This window comes from Lepisma saccharinum, chromosome 9 (genome assembly GCF_977018435.1).
Source record: "Lepisma saccharinum chromosome 9, izLepSacc3.1, whole genome shotgun sequence".
Taxonomy (NCBI): domain Eukaryota; kingdom Metazoa; phylum Arthropoda; class Insecta; order Zygentoma; family Lepismatidae; genus Lepisma; species Lepisma saccharinum.
The window spans coordinates 31,613,718-31,635,733 of NC_139237.1; the positions used below are offsets into that span (position 1 = coordinate 31,613,718).

Genomic DNA, 22,016 nt, shown 5'->3' on the forward strand with positions numbered 1-22,016 from the left:
CCCCCTATACGCCTTCATGGCGTGGTGCTATGCACAGGGGAACACTTTACCTTTTTTTATAAGAATTTCAAATTTACCTAATCAACTTCATGGTATCTTATCTTGCAATAATCTTTTGTATGTCAGATAGATTGTTCTGCAAAGGACACTAGCAAAGTAAAGAGATTGAGAGAATTTTGTTTTATTTTCCACACAGCTTTCTTTTCTTTTCCTTCCTCGATAAAAACATTTCAAGAATTCACCTAATTAATATCTCAAGAGAATCTCTTCATTAAAAAAATGTCAATACATAGTTAAAAACATAAGAAACTTTCCACATTTGATCCTCTTCATTTCTATTATTTTCTCATTTCATTACTGCATAATGCAGGTTTGCTTCAATAAGATGCTTTAACCAACATTCTACCTATCTGATATTCAATGCCAAACTTTACAAGAAGAAAATTAATAATAAATTCATCTTGATAATCAATGTGTATAACCACGTGATTACATTTTTTTTTTTTAAAGAAATGAACTATGAATATAGTGCAAGACCTTGGTGCATAAATTATTGATTTTCCCCCATAAAACAGTGACATAATAAAAGAACTGTGTACTGAATTGCAAGCTATTTATAGAAATTTTGAATTTGTATCAACAATTCATCTGACAATTCAATGGGTCACCAATAACCATTATATGGTCATTTATTCTGTTCACAAACTGATGTGTGATCAAATTAGTGTTTCATAACACTTGGGTCATAAGCAGACCTTGCTTGGTTTTTTACATTTTATCGCATTTTAAGTTTTTCCATCTTGGCTGCCTGAAAAACATAAAATCGTGTTTCCACTGGAATCATTTCCTTTCTTTGAAAAATCTTGTTGAAGAAACATGGGCTGTTTTCATGAATTGTTTTTTCCTCACCCCTAGCATCTATACATTAATATAAAAGTGAATACCAAGATAAATTGTACCTTTAATCCTAGATCCAGTTCTTTCAAAGATCTTTTCATTTCTCCAGTCAACATATTCATCCTTTCACACTCTTGAAATGCCACAATGACATATGGAGTACGTTCTTCCACCTTACCCATTATTTCTAGCATGTTGAATTCATCTGGGAGTTTCTCTACTAGTTCATCTAGAATTTGTTTCACCTGCAATTAAAAAATAGATATACTTAGATATGTAGATTTCTTAAATTGTATGATTACGTTCATCCATGACTGATAAATGAATTCTTCTTTTAGTTTACAGCTCTTGCAAGCCCATAAATACTTGCATTTGATGTAACGTTTCAAAACACCTGCTCCTTTCATCGAGCATTTATTTGTATGCATCTTTTCTGGAAACATAACATCAAAAAACATGTTTAAATGTTTGTAACAACTATAAACTACAAGAAGAATTCTACAATGCAAGCAATACATACATGCATACTGACAATCACACATTCTGAATTGTGAATCAAGATTCATTTTAAAAAAGCAAAACTCATGTTTTTATATTATTAAACCTTTCTGAACTGCTCTACAATGTAATTAGATGGCACTTGGGACACTTTACCTGACACTAATTCCTTCTACTGTTATAATGCACTAGATAACCTAAACACTAATTGTATCATTGTTGTTAAATTTCCAGTCTCAAAAGAAAGAAGACAGTACACATGGGACTCTAAGCATTGACTGCAATAAAATAATAACCCATGGTGCAACAGCCCATTGAGGGCCTGGGCCTACCTACCGACTGCCGGCCTCACTTCCTGATCCTCCTCACTTGCTCACCTGAGGTGGAAGACCGTCCAACTGTTACGAGGTGACGTGTAGTCAGCAAGACGAACCCCCAGTCATTGTTGTAGGTTTTCATAACCGGGCTACACTACTCATTCATAACTCCCAAATTTCCTCACGATGGAGGGTGGCCACTGATCCCATACACAGGGTGAAATCTCTGGAGAAAAGTTGTTATGCTGCCCCCAGGAGACTCAAATCTGCGCACGTCCTATAGCCAGAGCCCAAAGCATGACACCTTAGACCACACGGCCACATTACTATGTAGCACTGACTTTGTGTCACCCAATGAAAATGCTGCTTGGAAAGCCCTTCACTTCAGATTGCTGTTGTGTCATGGAGTTTAGTTTAGTTTAATCGTTAACTTTGCTAAATGACCACTTGTGTATAGATATTGGTGGCTAAAATTTTACTCAAGTTTACAAATTTAATTACAATACACTTGCGATTATCCGAGCTAATTGGGACAGAGACTACCTCAGATACGGAAAAACTCGGATAATACGGAGATAATGTGCTAATAGGTCGTAAATGACGAAACAACACATAAAACTGTATAGTAATTATTTATTACTAGTACAACATAAATGAGAATATTACTTTTTCAAAAAGTCTTTCATAGTTTTTTGGACTAACCTATTTCCTCTCTTCGATGCTGCGCTGTAACGCCAATGCTGTAGGGAGAGTAGATGTAACGACATGTGCAGTGTGGACGGTGATTTGACTCCAACTTACTAGTAAACAAACAGGGGGTGCGTTATGAAGTGCGATGTTTTCCAACCACTCCCTCGGTTAATCGGGACTCGGTTAATCACGAGTCTACTGTATAGAATTTATTCCTTACTTAAAAAATGGCTTCATTTTTGTATTTCTTTGTTTTTTCTCAATGCTTCTCTAATCCTCTGCTTTAATCACAATGGTTAGGTTAAATAGTGATTTCATGAAACAGATGAAGGAACAAACACAGGCTTGTAGCATGGAATGGCAACCACTCTGCCAAGAAGGCTGACTATTTTCACTTTCACTGTTTCCTACAGGGGACTTACTTGTTAGTAGAATTAATAAGTATTACCAGCAAATTTTCCACGACTATTTTCAATCATTTTTGCTGTTGCACCTCTGAGAAATGAAATTTTACTGATGTACGAGGGCAAATTGAAAAGTCTTTGCCCCAATTTTCTTTCAGCAGAAATAATAAACATGCAGGGAAATCAAAATAGAGGAATTGTTCTATGTATCTTGCACTATTTTTCCACGTAATCATCACAGCGGTTCAGGCATTTGTCCCATCGCACCACCAGTTTGCAGATGCCACTGTTGTAGAATTCGGCCGGTTGATCATGGAACCACTGCCAGACAGTGATCTTCACTTCGTCATCGCAAACGAACCTCTGTCCTGCCAGGAACTTCTTCAGTGGACTGAACATGTGGAAATCACTGGAGGCGAGATCTGGACTATACGATGCATGCTCCAGATTATAACATTCGAATGACTGAAGTCTGTCGATGGTCCTGTTTGCCACATGAGGCCTGGAGTTATCGTGGAATATAACCACATTGTCCACATCGAGATTCCTTCAGTGCTTTTTCCTGATGGCAGCTCGCAGACTTGAGAGTGTGCCACAATAGATGTCACCGTTGATGGTGTCACCTCGTGGCATGAAATCCAGCAGGAGTGGTCCTCGGCGATCCCAGAAGACCATGAGCAATGTTTTCCATTGTGAGCGAGGAGGGAGGATGCCCCGACCACTCACTGTCATGAAGGTCTTCTCGCCAATTTCAAACTCACAACACCACAATTGCACACTTCTTAAAGCGAGACACTTGTCCCCATATGTCGGTTGCATTTCCCTATGGATCTCGATGGACATTCCTCCCTTGCACCATAGAAAACAAATAACACTTCACTGCTCATATGACGTGGATGTGTTGAGTACTACAGCAACACCGTGCCATGGAGAGTTAATGTGGGTCATTCCAAGAAATACCTACTGCATTGAACGTATATCTCGGTTTCTCAATCACAGTAATATATCGGCTGAAAAAAATATGGGCAAAGACTTTTCGATTTGCTCTCACAGTATAGAGGTTTGTCTCCTGCTTTGTGGAATTTTGTTTCGTTTCTTAAACCTCACATTGGATTAAACAAAGTGAATGAACATGGTGATGGTGGTTTACATCATAATACTTACCTGTATGTATCCCACTCTACTGAGGCAAATGTAGTGTTGACAAGGGAACCACAAATTCCATTAATCCAAACTCTGTGTTGCTTGATGAAATACGACGTGTGGCTAGAAAGAAACCGGATTGATGTTGCTGTCGACAAACGGCAAGCACGTCAAGCGGTGCATGCGTGTATAACATGATATCCTGCCTATCGACTGTGTGATTGCCCAGGGTGCGCAGCGCTCAGTTCTGCTGTAGCTTGTGGATGAAGTAAACCGTACATCTGTGTTCGTCAGAAAAAAAGTTAAGTGTGAAAGTGGAACAGCGTATCAATGTGAAGTTTCTTATGAAACTCGGAAAATCCACCCCAGAGACGTATGGTTTGTTGAAGGAAGTGTACGGAGATGATCGCGGGCGACTTGCATCCTAGACGGCCTTGCACGTCAAAAACGGAATCCAACATTGCAAATGTCGGTGAATTGATTCAAATTGGGTGCCCGAATGTCAAACTGTCACCCAACATTATTTCATTACTGTGCTGACGAGCCTTCGTGAGCGAGTTAGAAGATGACGACCTGATTTGTGGAAAAGTAAGTCATGGATTCTTCATCAGGGCAATGCTCCTGTATTGTCAGTCAAGGCTTTTTTGGTCAAGTGTTGAATCCCAGTGTTAGAACATCCATTCTATTTGCTGGATCTTGCTCTGTGTGACTTTTGTTTATTCCCAAGGTCAAATCAGCACTGAAAAGAACCAGATTTACGATCGTATAATCTGTGAAAACAAAAGCGCCGGAAGTCATGAACATGGTTTCAGAAAATGATTTCCAGCATTGCTTCCAGCAATGGATGATTCGTATGGAGTGGTGTATCGATAGTCCTGGGGAGTACTTTGAAGAGGATAATGTTCGTATTGTACAAAATAACCAATAAAAGATTTTGTAGCAACAGTCCGTTTTTTTTCTAGCCACACCTCGTATCACTACCTTCCATCATGATTTTTCATTGAAAAGCATTTGCCAGTTTGCTGGCCAAGCATGTTGCATGGTCAACTTTCACTCTTGCTACTGATGTTCCTGGGTTTGAGTGCCATTGTAGACATGGTTGTCTTTTGCGAGTGTCCCTTCATCAATGTCATCTAATCATAACTCATCCTCATCATTAGCCAAAAATTGCAGAATAGCAATGTAACAATAACCAAAAATAAGAGAAAATTTATTCACAATATTCTTCTGTCATTTTATCAACATCCAAATTCAATATATGTCATGGACTCTCAATATAATTACAAATATGCATTTATACTGTTGAATGCTAAATTTTCAAGAACAGTATACAGGGTGGTGCAAAATTCCATTTACAACGCGGAGGAGGTGAATTGCCAAGTGAAATGAAAACGAATATGTAAATAGAATTTTGTCGAATGACACCCCGTGTCAGAGCTAGAGGATGCCGAAATCGTGTGAAAATGGACTTTACACCTCCATATGCCAACAAATAGTACTCATAAAGAAGATGCGGCACGATATCCCCAAAGAAAACACACCTGGGCTAGTGAATGATGCACAAATCGCATGTCGAAAATGAATGTGGCAAAGATTCCCCACAAGAAGTGAGGGATTCCCGGGAATATGTCTGACATGGAACGCAGGTATCGAATGGGGGTACAAAGGGAAATGACGGAGGTCACAGCACAGGAAGTGCCCGAAAAGCAGGCTGCAGAAGGGGATTCCCCAGAGAAGAGGGGACGCAGACAACATGTGCAAGAGGTGTACTATGATGACACACACGTACACAAGTAGTATCCAAGGCTGTACATAGAAATGAAATACGTACGTACACGTGAGAGAACGACCAGTACGTGCTGATATTGGCTCCAAATACTATGACGGAAGACGTAGTAGTACATAAAGCTCCGCTAGAGGCGCTCAGTGGGATGCTACCTGTCACGACCCGCTATCGGTGGTATACGTACATACAAACAACGCGTCAGTGTACGTGACTAGCGATCTGCCTGTCAGTTACGCGTGTTGTCGCAAGGTGTTCATCCTGAGGTGTATGGTGAAATTAGGAAACGTAGTGCGTACCATGTGTGTTGTATGTACGGGGTGGACACCTGTGTGGAGTGTTCAGTGCTGTAGTCGTGAATGGTACATCACAAGTTAGTTTCGTATGTATTCGTGTGCTCCTTTGTGAGCCTGACAATGGCAACATACACCACCAACGAGCTTGCCGATATGCATCTCGTTTACGGTGAGACACACCAAAACAGCCATCAGGCAAGGCATGTTTATCGCGAACGATTTCCAAATCGGCGCCTACCATCACATGTCCTGTTTCAACAGGTGGATGCTCGTTTACATGAAACTGGATCTGTACGACCTACGACCTAGGGTGTAGGATCGTGGCAGGCCACGCAGTGTGCACAGTGTCCAGTTTGAGGAGGAAGTGTTGGACAGGATACGGGAGATGCCAGGCACCAGCACCCGTGCCATTGCCCATGTGCGACACAAGCACCATACCAATGTGTTACGCATGCTGCACGATGAGGGTATGCACCCATACAAAGTGCAGAGGGTGGAACACCTGCAGCCAATGGACTTTCCCCTACGCCTTGATTTTTGTCAGTGGTATTTGCAACAAACCCTTGCAAACCCCAATTTTTCAAATGCAGTGTTGTGGACCGACGAGGCACTATTCACCAGAAAAGGCATCTTCCATACCCATAATAGTCATGTGTGTGATGTGCAAAACCCGCATGCAGTCATTGAGAGTCATTTTCAGCGACGGTTCGCAGTGAATGTGTGGTGTGGCATTGTCGGGGACAACCTGATAGGTACGTACGTGTTGCCCAATACTTTGTCCGGTGGAAACTATTGTGTGTTCCTACGGGAAGTTCTACCTAAACTGTTGGAAAATGTATCCCTTGCAATTAGGCAAGATGGATGGTATCAACATGATGGTGCCCCTGCACATTTTGACCGCCGAGCCAGAGCTGTACTCAACAATACATACGGTGATAGATGGATTGGTAGGCGTGGACTAGGGATGGCCAAAGGGATCCGGAACCGAAAAATCCGGATCTGGATCCGGATCCGAGAGTTTCGTATCTCAATCCCATTATAATATTACCACACCTTAAAAGGTATTATGATCTTCGATTACAAAGAAATTTTTCGTTAGTTAGTCCTACAAGAATTTTTTGCAAGTGTTGTTCCTAAAATACTTTGCTACGCATCGGCTAACACACTCGTCCACAAAAATAATCTTACTTGTTTAACATAAAATGTCAGAGGTGATTTTGTAAATGCCATTGAAATGAATATGTATTCATTCGATGTATTGGAAATGAAAACACACATAAATGTGAGACATTCCATTCCAGGATGAAACCTTTAACACATATAACAAGATAGAAATGTTATACAAAAGTTATACAATTGTTCTACAGTTACAGTTTTACAAATTAAAATAAAACATTATAATATATGCAGTGTTATATAATTACAAAGTGTAAGACTAACAAGGGGGGTTATCTAAGTGTCCCCCCCTGATTTCCATGAAACTTAGCAGGTGTATAGTGGGGCCCAATGGAAGAAATACGTGTTTTTTTGTTTCAGCTAAAAAACGGTTTTAGGGGGCAAAAACCCCTCAAATGTCAAGATGAGGACAAATTGAAGTGAGGATCTGACCCCTGTGTCCCCCCTCCGATTTCCACGATACTTGGCAGGTATGTGTATAAACGGGCCCAAAGGAAGAAATACGTGTTTTTTTTTTTGTTTCGGCTAAAAAACTGTTTTAGGGGGCAACCCCCCTCAAATGTCAATATGAGGACAAATTTAAGTGGGCATTTGACCTATGTATCCCCCTCCGATTTCCATGAAACTTGGCAGGTGTATAGTGGGGCCCAAAGGACGAAATACCTTTTTTTTGTTTCAGCTAAAAAACTGTTTTAGGGGGCAAAACCCATCTCAAATGTCAAGATGAGGACAAATTGACGTGGGGATCATCTGACCCCTGTGTCCCCCTCCGATTTCCATGAAATTTGGCAGGTGTATGGAGAGGCCCTATGCCCCCTGTTTCTTCCTATGCCATAATTACATGGTTTCAGGGTCAGATCCCCACTTCAATTTCTCCTCATCTTGACATTTGAGGGGGGGCCTCTATACACCTGCCAAGTTTCATGGAAATCGGAGGGGAAGACTTAGACCTCCCTTGTAAGTTTATTAATTAATTACAAATCGCGCATGCACACACACACACTATATATACAGGGCCACTGCTAATTAGATGTATTCCCTGAAAGGGGTAAAAGTAGAGACAATTTGCAATAAATTTGACCATATGATACCCCATCCAAAAATTAGTAGTTTTCGAGATAATCGAAATTTCTGTTGTTTTTTTTTTAAAAAATACAATTTTCCACATAAAAAGATGAATTGCTTATTGTATGGAACTTGACCTATGTATCCCCCTCCGATTTCCATGAAACTTGGCAGGTGATTTTCTGATAGCTAACAAATAAGTGGTTCGTTGAAAAAAAAAAGTTTTTCCCAAATAACAATCACATGTAAGTAACGGGTGGGTCTAAACTTACAAATGATGATAAAAAAATGCACTCTTAGTTTACTTGGCAACGTATTATTAACAAAAATGGTATGACATGAAGCGTACAAATTACTTTAATTACTTCCTTGGGTCATCTGCTATCCAACAAGGTACAAATGTTGCTAACATTCACATTTTTGTACAAGAAATAATACTTCATTCGTCTTCATGTGAATGAAATCAATAAACAATACAATTAAAGAACATTACACGTCTTGCTCAAAGTGGGCATCTCCATTACGAATGCAGGCACGCAGGTTTTTATGGACATTTGGTCTCTTAACTCGTGATGTGATGGTGTCCTTGATGTGTTAACCAGCTGTTAAGATCCACTCCCTGAGCTCTTCTTGCGACTTTACCGGTGTCTTGTCATGTGGCTCCAAATGTAAAAGTCGCAAGGCGTCAAATCGGTCGGGGGATCGAGCTGGGCAGTCATCATGCTGATAAATCATGTCACGTCTTGTAACTAGAGGCACATCCTCCAACAACACTGCCATCCCGATCCTCAAAAAATGTTCATAAGTGATGCCATTTAAGATTTGGTGCAGGAAAAATGGCTTGATCAAATGATTGTTGATGACGCCCATCCATACTTCTGCCTGGGCGTGCAACACTGGCTGGATGAAAATTACCCAATGAAATGGATTGGCCGAGGCGGCCCGATTCCCTGGCTGGCTCGATACCCCGATTTGTCGCCTTGCGACTTTTACATTTGGAGCCACATGACAAGACACCGGTAAACTCGCAAGAAGAGCTCAGGGAGAGGATCTTAACAGCTGGTCAACACATCAAGGACACCATCACATCACGAGTTAAGAGACCAAATGTCCATAAAAACCTGCGTGCCTGCATTCGTAATGGAGATGCCCACTTTGAGCAAGACGTGTAATGTTCTTTAATTGTATTGTTTATTGATTTCATTCACATGAAGACGAATGAAGCAGGCACGGTTGGCTGTATAGCGCAAATGTGCAGTGAACCCCCAGTAATATACAAAATAAACAATAACTGAGATGTTCATAAGCGTAGAGTGCCAAATTCTCTTAGTGAGAAGGAGAAACCGCGGGCCAGAGCCACTCAGCTCCCCTCTAGTTCCGTTTCGTGAAAAGCGTCCGCTGAACCTCCGCAAGCCAACCCCTACCATGCTAAAAGCTTTGGACGGCTAGCAGAAGCTCGACGCGTACATATGGCGAAAATACATGCAGTCGGCTACTCCAGGAAGGTCGTCTCGTCAAAACGGACATGCGCAGTTTGTAGGATCACCAGCGAGCTGGAGTGAATCACGCTCTTCTCTCTTCCGGTGTTGCACTGTGTGTTTCAATTTGAATTTATTTGGCATTCTCTTTGTATTATTTATATTTTACAAGACTTATTAGATTAATGAAGAGGGTGTAATGTAAATGTAGAGGTGACCCCAAACGAAAGCTAGATGCAAAGATGATGGGACAAATAAGAAAAATATGATAGAAAACAACTTGCCTACACATTCAGTTTTCTTCCTTTAGATGGAAACACTTCAGGTGGAAGGAGCCGAAAAGTCAAAAATAGCGCGAGGGTGAGTGGTCGCTTATCGGACAAGACTTAAACAACCTTTTGGTCTTCTTACATCAGACTACATGCTTTCGTTGACATGTTAGGCTTTTTAGGTTTAGTTGTCTTAGAATATATACACTGCAATTTTCGGTTTCTTTACCGTGCTTAACCAAAAATGTAGTATTTACTATTTATTCAAGCCTAACATAACAATGAAGGCATTTCGCACTTACGTCAGAAGACGACCAAAAAGTTGTTTTGGTTTCGTGCGATCAGTTATACGCTAGAACGAGAGTACTAGCTGTAAGGAGAGGGTGTTCGAGGGGACGCGCGCGATTGACTTTGTTACGTGTCATTGCCTCCATACTTGTTAGTTTGTTTTGAAGTTCATGGCTGGTGAATGAAATATATTTGGCGTGATGATACGTTGAGTGGAGGGAGGTGGATTGTGTACTGGAAGGAGTGTATTTGTTGCTGTGTGCGAAGTTAACATATTGCATAGAATAGAATCGAATCGCTTTGATTTAGCGATATACTTTCGAATAGTTATATAAGAATTATCTTGTAATCAAGGGGGTCTTGGGTTCGGTTACTGATACATACTCATTTTAGCAGGCAGAGATTTGTATTTTTAACTGTAGGTCCAGGATCCAGTTCCAATAATATAGTCTATTTGACAGTGGTGGGACCAGAAAAGAGTTGGCAAGAGTGGAAAAGGCAAAATTGAGGCGAGAATATTTTCTGAATTGAGATACCCCTAAATACAATACCATACGAAAATCTTAAATTAAAATGATCGCCCCCTACACACACACTCCTTGGTGCTGTCACTGTTATCTGAACATAAAGCAAATTAACTTTGTCAGTAATCTACCGGCCAAAATTTGATAATTTTCCCAGTACTATCTCTACGAACCAAAGCGTGTAGTGTCTCAAAAGGTTTAGATAAGTCCACTTTGCATAATTTTGGTGAACCCCCAGGAATATTATGCACGAGCCGCGCCTGGAATGAAGTATTATTTCTTGTACAAAAATGTGAATGTTAGCAACATTTGTACCTTGTTGGATAGCAGATGACTCAAGGAAGTAATTAAAGTAATTGGTACGCTTCGTGTAATACCATTTTTGTTAATAATACGTTGCCAAGTAAACTAAGAGTGCATTTTTTTATCATCACTTGTAAGTTTAGACCCACCCGTTACTTACATGTGATTGTTATTTGGGAAAAACTTTTTTTTCAACGAACCACTTATTTGTTGGCTATCAGAAAACGCTGAAATAAGTTCCATACAATAAGCAATTTTTTCTCAATTCATCTTTTTATGTGGAAAATTGTCATTTTTTTTAAAAAAAAACAATAGAAATTCGATTATCTCGAAAACTACTAATTTTCGGACGGGGTATCATATGGTCAAATTTATTGCAAATTGTCTCTACTTTAACCCCTTTCAGGGAATACATCAAATTACCAGTCACCCTGTATATGTGTAGGTATGTATGCATGTATATTATATATATATGTATATTAGACACATTCTTACTTTCCAAAGAAGAGCATGTGGGATGGCAAAATGGATCCGGATCCGAAAATTCTAGATCCGGATCCAAAAGTACCGGATCAGGATCCGAAAGTACCGGATCTGGATCTGGATCAGAAAATTCCGGATCCGCATCCAAAAAATTTTAGGATCCGGATCCGAAAAATTTTAGGATCCGGAACCAACCGGATCCAGATTTCGGATCTGCCAGGATCCGGATCTGGCCATCCCTAGCGTGGACCTGTTCTGTGGCCACCTCGGTCACCCGACCTCACAATGCTAGATTTCTTCTTGTGCGGCGAAATGAAGAGGCTGGTCTACGAAACCCCGGTGGAAAGTGTGGAGGATGTCATTGCTCGAGTTACCGTTGCTGCTGGGATGATCACTGACATGCCCAACGTATTTGAGCATACCAGAGCGTCCCTGCTATGCCGATGCCGTCTGTGTGTGTGTAGATGTGGCTGGCGGACATTTTCAACAACGTCTGTGATATGTATCATATGTCATTTCCACAGCCAATAAAGAATAGTACTTGTGTACGTATGTGTCATCATACACCTCTTGCACATGTTGTCTGTGTCCCCTCTTCTATGGGGAATCCCCTTCTGCAGCATGCTTTTCGGACATTTCCTGGCAAAAGGTTCTTCATGTGCTGTGACCTCCGTCATTTCCCTTTGTACCCCCATTCGATACCTGCGTTCCATGTTGGACATATTCCTGGGAATCTATCACTTCTTGTGGGGAATCCCTGCCGCATTCATTTTCAACACGCGATTTGTGCATCATTCACTAGCCCAGGTGTGTTTTCTTTGGGGATATCATGCCGCATCTTCTTTATGAGTACTTTTTGTCGGCATATGGAGGTGTGATGTCCATTTTCACACGATTTTGGCATCCTCTAGCTCTGACAAGATGCGTCATTCGACAAAATTCCATTTAAATTTTCGTCTTCATTTCACTTGGCGATTCACCTCCTCTGCATTGTAAACGGAATTTTGCACCACCCTGTATATTATAAAACTGTGAAAGCAATTGCAAGGAATAAACAGTCTATTATATGAAAAATAACATTATAAGTTTGTAACTGATGAGCCTCAGCTTTGCTTCCTGATGAGTACACATGTCAGTGTTTCAGATCTCACTTTAAACTGTAGCCTATTTTTTATAAACTGAAATTGAAATGAACTTCGACAAAATTCTTTAAAAATAAAAATGAAAATTAATACTACATATAATTATTATTATTGAATATTAGGGTCTCCGCAACTGCATAGTGGTAGTGCTGTCAGAATGTGATCAAGGTGTCCCTGGTTCGATCCCTGGTGAGAACACACTGCGCAGTGATTGGATCCCACTCTAACCTTTAGATGTCTGACAGCTAATGAGAAGGACACATGATTTATGTCCTAGATATCTGAAAACTGAGCTTTTTCCAGGAGACAAGAGATACTTTGCTGTTCAGAAATCATACGTTCCTAAGTGTGTTATTATTTAACATTTTTTTCTGAAATCTACATCACATCCTTTTTCCACAGATATATTGGGCCTATGCATAAGTTCGTAGCATTTGTGTTTGTTATGGCAACACTGCGGTGTTGGGAGTTTTCTTATCATTCATCATTAATTAATTGGAGTGACATTGTTGTGTTTATGCATACACATTGAATTTTGCAGATTGGAACGAAGATGGTATTATTTGTGGGATAAATAATAATTTAGTTTATAATAAATGATTGATTGATTGATATGTTGTTATATGTCCACTTTATGCACAGTAAGGCTAATCGGGACTGAACCTACAGTTTAAAGTGGGATCCAAACCACTTGTGCTTCCACCAGGTAAGTTTATAATAAAAAATAATAATTTAGTTATATATAAAAAAATCATCATTTAGTTTATTGCAGCTGCTGCTGCCAAAGATGAATTTTTGTGTAAAATTCACTTCCTATGCCTTTTATTCAAAAAGCACCCCCGTTAGACAAATACTTTTCTTCATTTGATTTATTTTCTACATCACAGCACATTTGAAAAGTATGTGCTTGTAAAGGTCTAATCTGTTGAGCAGGGGTTCCCAATCTTTTTTGTTTCATGGTGCCCTTAGTGCTTCAAGATTTTCCCACGGTGCCCAAGTCAGAATGTACGCCTATTTAACACATGCAAGGCTCAGTTAGTGCGGTTATTTTGCTTGCGTTAAGTTAAAATATAAACACATATTTCAAATTCAGAAACATTTTATGTGTAAAAGGTACTAAATAAGCACATATTTGGAATAATCATATCATTTTAGTGAAAATATTGGAACATTTCACGGTGCCCTTGTAAGCTAGCCATGGCTCCCCAGGGCACTGCAGTGCACACTTTGGGAACCACTGCTGTAGAGGCTTACAGGCAGATGTAAAGTTTGTTTTAATCCAATTCAGGATCGGAAAGGCTAATTGGGAGTGGACATACAGTTCAAAGTGAAATCTGAACTTCTGTCCAATTTGCCTTACCCATGAATCAATTCTGGAAACCCACAATTACAAGACATCAGGGAGGGCAATCAGCGGTTGAAGATGCAAAATTTATTTACTTTACCTTCTCCTCTCGGGTAACTGAAGCACCTCCACCTGCTCCTACATCTCGCGGTTGCATTTCAAACACCGTACGGAACAGATTTTCTGAGGTGCTTGTGAGGAAACCTATTTCAGCATTTGGGTGCAAACCGTACAAGTATGGGGATTCAGGTGGCAAGGCTTCATCAATGTACTGGTGGTAACTCGGGAAGTCAGTATTTGGAGGAGCCTGAAAACCTGGTGCCAGTTGCAGTTCTCCATCCACCTGGAACAATACATACAATTTAAAAGTGACCAAATTTTAACATCAACAATTTTTTCAGAGACTGTCTTGCAAGCATGATGGAAAGCAACATAGTTCTACCAGTATTTTGCACATGATCTCCTACATTTGCCAAAGTACCACGCATAAGAGGAAGGCCCATTGTATAGGGCACCAGAAAAAAAGTTATGAATTACAGTTCATGAATTATTTTATGAAATATCACAACGTTATATCATGCTAATTCATTCTCGATCCTTTTCTGTCTTCTTTCAACATCCAATGTTAAATATTTACACCATGGTTTCTCAAACAATTACAAATGCATTTGTATATACTAATCAAACAGAAAATTTTCAATATATTATATATTATAAACAGTGATGTTAATTGAAAAGAATCAATAATGCATTATGAAATTAACAAGAGTTTTAAATTTTCAATATGCATTTTAATAACTGCTATTGAATAGAAACCAACTAAAGAATGAGGAACATTAAATGTGGCCTTACTGTTGGCTATTACAACTTGTTCTATTGCTATATGATGTCATAAAGTATTATAAAAATAATTACATTAAGGCTATTATTTATGGCCAAAACTCGAAAGTGGTTAACATTAGCAGAAATCTTATTGTAGATTTTTAAATTTCATATAAATTTACATAGTACAATATATTCTGATCTGTCTTTCAAGTTTGAGAATGGGAAATAGATGCGTGGAAATATTTGCATCTGCTTTTGTTAAACTTGTAAGTACATGTAAAACATACAATGAAATACATAGATTTAAAACTATAATCGTTGTTTATTTCCACTTCCATTCTGTGATCCGTCATACACGTTTTTCATGTCAATAAACGTTGCCAGAAATATCAAACGCCTACTCAAAGAATTCAAACTAAAAGCAGCATTTAGACATATTGAGTTCTACATTCAAGAACAATGAATGAAATAGCAACTGTCCTGCACACTGCAATATGCGTTGAAGGTATATGAAAATATAGGGGGGGGGGAGATGTGAAGATAGGGTGCAACACATTCACATCTACAAATAAAATATACACGAACAATGCAATACAGTAATGGAAGAAAAATGCAACAACATTCAAAGCAAAAAAACATTTGAGTGTAACTAGCAGTTGATTAGAGATTAAAGAATTGGGAATGCAATTCATGTTATGAAATTATATGTTTAGTGTTTAATTCCAAGGACGTATTTAGGAGCGGTCCACGGGGTCCAGACAAGCCCCCCAAAAGGATTACAAAGTACTAAAATTAAATGATGAAAATATGCTGTTGTATAATCGATGGTTATTAATTTCCTCTGAGCTTATTGGAAGGCAAGGATTATACTGAGAACATACTGCTTTGAAGGACAGCAAGAACATATTTAGGGGGTCAGGACCCCCCCCCCCCCCGTCCCACCTGAAAGACTTAAATAATGAAAATATGCTTGTTTAGCATTTGTTGTACAATCGATGGTTATTAATTTCCTCTGAACGTATTGAAAGTTAAGGATTATATTGGGATCATACAGCTTTGAATGACATTATAAAGATTTATACACACTACTACTCATAATAATGTGAATAAAATATTAATCAGAAACTTTACTTTTCTCCAACTGCATCTAATATTGTTTTTGTTATTCAATAAATATTCAATTCTTCATGTATTTGACATTAATTTCATTGCCAGAACACTTGTTTTTATATAAATTATTCCGATCTTGACTACAGGTAAGCTACATAATGAATATGCACTGTTATATCTTTATTCTTATACCATCTTTTTACCTATTCATTTAATAATAATACAATATTAATTTATATGTGGTAATTAGTATTAATTTGATTTAATGCAATTATTTCAATTAAAACATTATAATAATATGAATAGTGATGATAATAATAATAAATATTATTATTATTATTATTATTGAGACACTTGGATCGGAATCCCCCCTACCGAAACATATTTCTAAATACGTGCCTGTTTAATTCATATGTTAAATTATATGTAACATAAATAATGTATTTGCTATTGAAAAAACAAGTGAGCACCTTTCCCCAAAGAAAGTAATGAGGGCTATTGTCTTACCTACATAAAATTCAGAAAAAAAAAATGTTTCTTTAGTTTTTCATCTCTCTCTCTCTCTTAGGTTTTACATGTAGCCTGGTACACCCACTGCATGGCATTAAAAACATCTAAAAAATAGGCTGATAACAATTCGAGGATGTATCTAAAATGGGTAGAGAGCACTACTATCTGGTCTATGAATCAGGAAATGTTGCAGTATGAAGAGTTCCAATAGATGATCTAGTTCACTACATTCCTATGTTGTGACCAGGTGAACCATGATTTGTTAAGAAGTCGCATTTCTATGTTTTTTATACTTTCAAGGCTTTTTTTGACTGAGAGGTAGACATTATGGTACCATTATAATACCTCTTGCATGGTTGAATATTTAGGTAAGTAGGAAAACAATATGAAATACAGGTCAGGCCAAATAATTAGCCAAACTAGCAGAAAGGTGACATAAAATAACAAAAATACAAATACCAAATAAAATAAGAATACACTATTATATTTATTTTGAGTGTACATCATAACTTCTACTAGCTGACGCAAGTAAAATAAAGTACAAATCAAAGACAACAAAAATATCAATATATTTACCAACTCAGGTTGCATGAGTTCTTCCAAATATGTTATGCAGAGTCGTCTATCCCAGTCATCTGTTATGTGACCTCCGTACATTATTTCACCAAACAAATACCGCAAATCTTCCCATGGAACCTTATTATTGGCTTCTAGATAATTATACAAAACGTTTACACTAATAGTCAGGTCACCTGAAACAAAGTGCAGGGCTAATTAGCAGTCTTATGAAAATTTACATTCTTATGATTCTAGCTTGTACCCTTTCTATTTGTAAATAAAAAAAAATCAGCAAGACAAGAGGAAATAGTGGAGTAAAAACACAAGAAATGCAATGTGCTTAGAATTTATAATAGAAGTTAATCAGATAAATTCAAGAAGTCCATAAAAATTGGAAATTTTAGTTTATCAGTATGAACTATTGGTATTATGCACAGTCATAATAAACAGTTTTGTAACTGAATTTGTATTTGACACTTATGCATAGGGTATAGAGTGTAAAGAACATCACCTTTATCTCAATATTTTCACTTATGCATCTCGGTAACATCTTGCATTTCCCAAATGCATTACAGATTCTTGAGCCTCCCTGATGGCGTAGTGGTAACATTGTTGTTTTGTAATCAAGGGGTCATGGGTGGAGGCACAAGTGGTTCGGATCCCACTTTGAACTGTACGTCCAGTCCCGATTAGGCTATCTGAGCATAAAGTGGACTTAAAAACCAAAACTCAATTACAGATTCAGATTTATACACCCTGCATGGAAAGCATAAGGTGTTATGAAAAGCTTCCTGCAATTAATCCTCAAAATGCATTTAAATGAAATGTTCCTATTGGAAGTTTTGTCAGCTTTGGAACACTGTCCCTCTGCACAGACAATTGCTACAATAGTCTTGCTATTGCTGCAAGCCCTTCTGCAACATCTCCTTCAGAACGAACTGCAGCTACCTGTCACATTAGTTTTGATTTCTTATTCATTTCATATTGGAGCAGCATAATAAGGTGCACATGTTGCTTGTGTGTCACTTGGACTAGGCCATTTTCTCAATAGCTCCAGTCTATTGGTCATGCATACACAGTTAATGTTTCTTTCACAGACTAGTACTTATTCTGCTGTGTGCAGTTCCTGTTGTTTGTTACATTGCACAGTGGGCTAGAATTCTGAAATTGGAGACAAAAATCGAATTTCGTACTTTAAAGCAGAGCCTTTAAACCATTAGTTTCCTGTAAAGCAATGATGGGGCAGCCTCAAAATGCAAATAGTTCCATCCAGGTGTTAACGTACATGAGGATTTAAAGTGGGCAAAACCCATCCATTTGCCGAATGTCACTTCACAGACATCTCGCACATATTTTCACCCATGAGAACTGGTGTTAAATTATCAGAACATTATCTGTGTGGGCTTCTGTTGCACATATTCTACATATCGTTAAGGTATATACTTTCTGTGGGTGGAGCATGAATTCATTTACTGAATTGTGGGGATTGTTATACGAGCAGGTTCATATCTTGCTGTTTTCAGCTGAGTTTCAATGATGTGTGTTTTTTCCATTTGACTTTCAAAATTTGTGGGATGAGGTTGGATGAAGATATTTATGGCGAATGATGCAATGGGTCTTATAAATGCAACCAAGAGAAAACTGGCTGTCAACTCATGCCAATGTGCAGTTACGAAATGAAGGAAGAACATCAGTTGCATACGGCTCCACACTGACAAATACACATGATTTGAAATGTAATTCCATTATAACGCAGTATTTAACGTAAACCGAGCCGAATCGGAATACATTGGAGATCAGATACAGCATCTCAGGAAGATCTGACAGTTTTTCACACATTAGTTTACAACAGAGTGAGTGGTACATCATCTGCTCGGGTGTGTTACATTTGTGGCGCTTGGCCGACAGAAATTAAAACAATTTTGACAAGATCACTCATAGAGCGACGAACATTGGAAACTGCGAAACATCTTGTAGAAGAATATTTCTGGTATTATATGCCCAATGGTGAACACAAGATCTTGGAACACAGTCCAGATGCCATAGCAGCAGCTGTTCTTCCAGTCCACAGCTCTCTGAGGAGGCACAAGATAAGAGAATTAAGAGAGTGACTTTCCCGAGAGCTTCCAAATTTCTACCAACAAAGATCTTACGCATGATCTGTTTATCTAGTGTGATTCGCTAATATCAAGCCTTCGGCCTTTGCCTGCTAAGAAATCATACACGCTCCCAGAAGATGTCACTCACATGCTCGACAACATGGTGTGTCAGATGAATCCCAACAAACTGCTTGACCAATGGAAATCTTTATCCACTGCTAACAGTGAAGGTGAAGGTTAATCACAGTCAGTATATGAACTTTAACATAGGTGAAATTTACTGAGCGCAATGCACCGTGCCCTGAAGGAAAATAGGGGAGTGTGGTAGCTCCACACATTCACAATCTCCGACATTTGTGAAGGTAATGCGATCAGCACCACATTAACCCCTCCTCCCCACCGCCTAATCATTTCCAGATTGCCTCCAGATATACATTTATTACAAGCTGTATAAACCTCAGAGTAGCTTTATGCAGAAAGAAAGCTGGAAAAAATTCCGACCATAGATAACCCACCCCAAGAATTGAACCAGAGTCCCCACTTGGCAGTCAGACACTCTACCGACTGGACCACCCTGGCTCCACTTGGTAGTGTATTCATGTCAATAAGCATTTTTTATTTTATCTCATATTGCAAACTGCAGTTTTTCTCAGTGCGTGAGCTTTCTTTGGACACGTTACGTTACTTTATTATTTCGCACTGTCATCATGTGAATAACAATATAATTTCAATCATTTCTTGCTTTTTATGTATTATATTCCGTTATTAGAAATATTGACAGCGTAAAGTATCTCTATTCACCAATTCAGATTTTTGTCCCCATTTTCAGAATTCTGGTCCACTGTGCATTGGTGTGAAACCCTCATGTCACTTGTCGCTTGCTACTTGCCACTTTCATCTGGAAGCTCCTCAAGATTGTTGGAAAACATTCGCCCAAAGCACCATTGTAAAAGTATACCTTCGACACAAGTATGGTGGTGGATTTTATCATTTGAATAGATGATGTACTAATAACAGCCAACATTGAATGTTGGATGCAAGAGAGATTAACTTGGAACCAAAATCGCATTATATGACTAGCAATTTTGTCAGCAAACATGTAAAACAAAGCTGTTTTCTGAAGCATATAATAATGTGAAATACATTCTTCCATTTTTGTGTTAAACACAGCCGTCCAAAGATGGGGGAATATTCATTAAACACATGATTACTTGTTTTCCACTTTTTGACTAGCTCTTCACATTTGAGAAGTAAAGGTATTTTAAATTTTCGAAAAAAGATATTCAAAAGTTTTCACTTCTTAGGCAATCTGATAAGAATTATCTTTGCTTCTAAATTATTCTTAAATATTTCTTACATTATTAATTTCAATTACCAAGAGTTTTTGATTGAATTACCTGCTTTGTTTGATATTTGGTCAGATATCCACAAAATAAATTATACAAATTAATTGCAAGAGACATATCACATAAAAAGTTTTTAGGAGATACGAGGGTCACTCTTAAAGTTTTGAGAATGGAAGCCTTAAAATTAAAAAAAAAAAAAAAAACCTTTCCATTACATCTTCTGAAAGTACTCTCCACCACCCTCTATACAACGTGTCATCCGTTCAAACCACTTTTTGAATGCTGAACGCCATGCGTCATGCAGCATGCTATAAAGACACTGTTCATATGCAGCCACCTCAGCTTCAGGTGAGTCAAATCGACGACCACAAATGTTTTCTTTCATTTTAGGAAAAAGAAAATATCACATGGGGACAGATTTGAGCTGTACGGGGGATGGTGTAATGTTTTGACTCGTGACTCGTTCAGAAAATCTGTTGCGGTGTAATCAGAGGCATTGTCATGATGCAGCATGATTCCGTGCAAGCCTGTCTTTGGACGGTTCCTCCTCAACGCGAGTTCAACTGGAACCTTGACAGGATCAAGGCGTACATACGCAGATCCTCCCGCAGTGGTTACACGTTCAACTAGTTCTTGCGATTTTGCTACCAAGTGATAGTGTAGTGAACAGGTATTGTATAGGAACACATACCGTGTGGTTTAATAGAACAGTGATAAGCATACCTTCAACCGGGTAGCCGACCCGAACAGCCATGGACGGGAACGAATCCCCGGACACCGACATGGACACAATAGATCAACCCTCATCGCCACCCACGACTAACCACATAAAACCCTCTCAAATAAGTGCGGACAAAAACACCCAAAAACGTCACCGGGATGAAATGGAGGAATCGATCCAGCCTGACAAAGTTCCCCGCTGAGACACTATTTCCGAAATTCAACCCATTCTTCCCGAATACTGGTACGACAAAGACATGCCGGGATCATATGTCGTCCTCCTGGATGGCATTGAGAAAAACGCGAAAAGACTTGCCGCAGGTAGAGTCGGAAACATTCTCAGGAAAAAAAAATGTGACCGTGAACTTGGTAGAACAATGTGGTATCAATCGGGTCCGGGTAACATTCAAAACAGCAAGGGCTGCTAATAGTTTCATGCTGCAGACTGCTTTGCATTGGGAAATGCTGGTTCAATCGCGGGTACCACTTTCATTAGTACAAAGGGAGGGTCTGGTATTTGGTATTGAACATGATACCTCCGAGCAAGACGTATTGGAAGGTATAGAAAGCCCCATCAGGGTTCTCACAGTCAAATGCTTGCCGAAAAAGATCTGGCGAGAAGATGGGACTTTCAACCTTGTTCCAACAAAACTTTTCTGTGTTACCTTCCGTGGGAACCAAATACCTGATAAAATCATCATTAATAGCCAAATACACGACGTAACACCTCGAACAAGAGCAGTTTTG

At 38.9% G+C, this 22,016-nt stretch overlaps 1 protein-coding gene across 2 annotated transcripts in view; it reads right to left on the reverse strand.

Annotated features, from left to right (window-relative positions):
* The window catches only part of Dhc93AB (Dynein heavy chain at 93AB), a 584,738-nt gene that overhangs the window by 20,563 nt on the left and 542,159 nt on the right, over window positions 1–22,016 (reverse strand). For both annotated transcript variants that reach the window (XM_083127975.1, XM_083127974.1), the window contains 3 exons: window positions 17,123–17,298; window positions 14,202–14,444; window positions 960–1,142 (listed from right to left, as the gene is read on the reverse strand). In XM_083127975.1, the coding sequence (XP_082984101.1) occupies window positions 960–1,142; window positions 14,202–14,444; window positions 17,123–17,298 (602 nt within the window). The remainder of the gene's footprint in view (window positions 1–959; window positions 1,143–14,201; window positions 14,445–17,122; window positions 17,299–22,016) is intronic.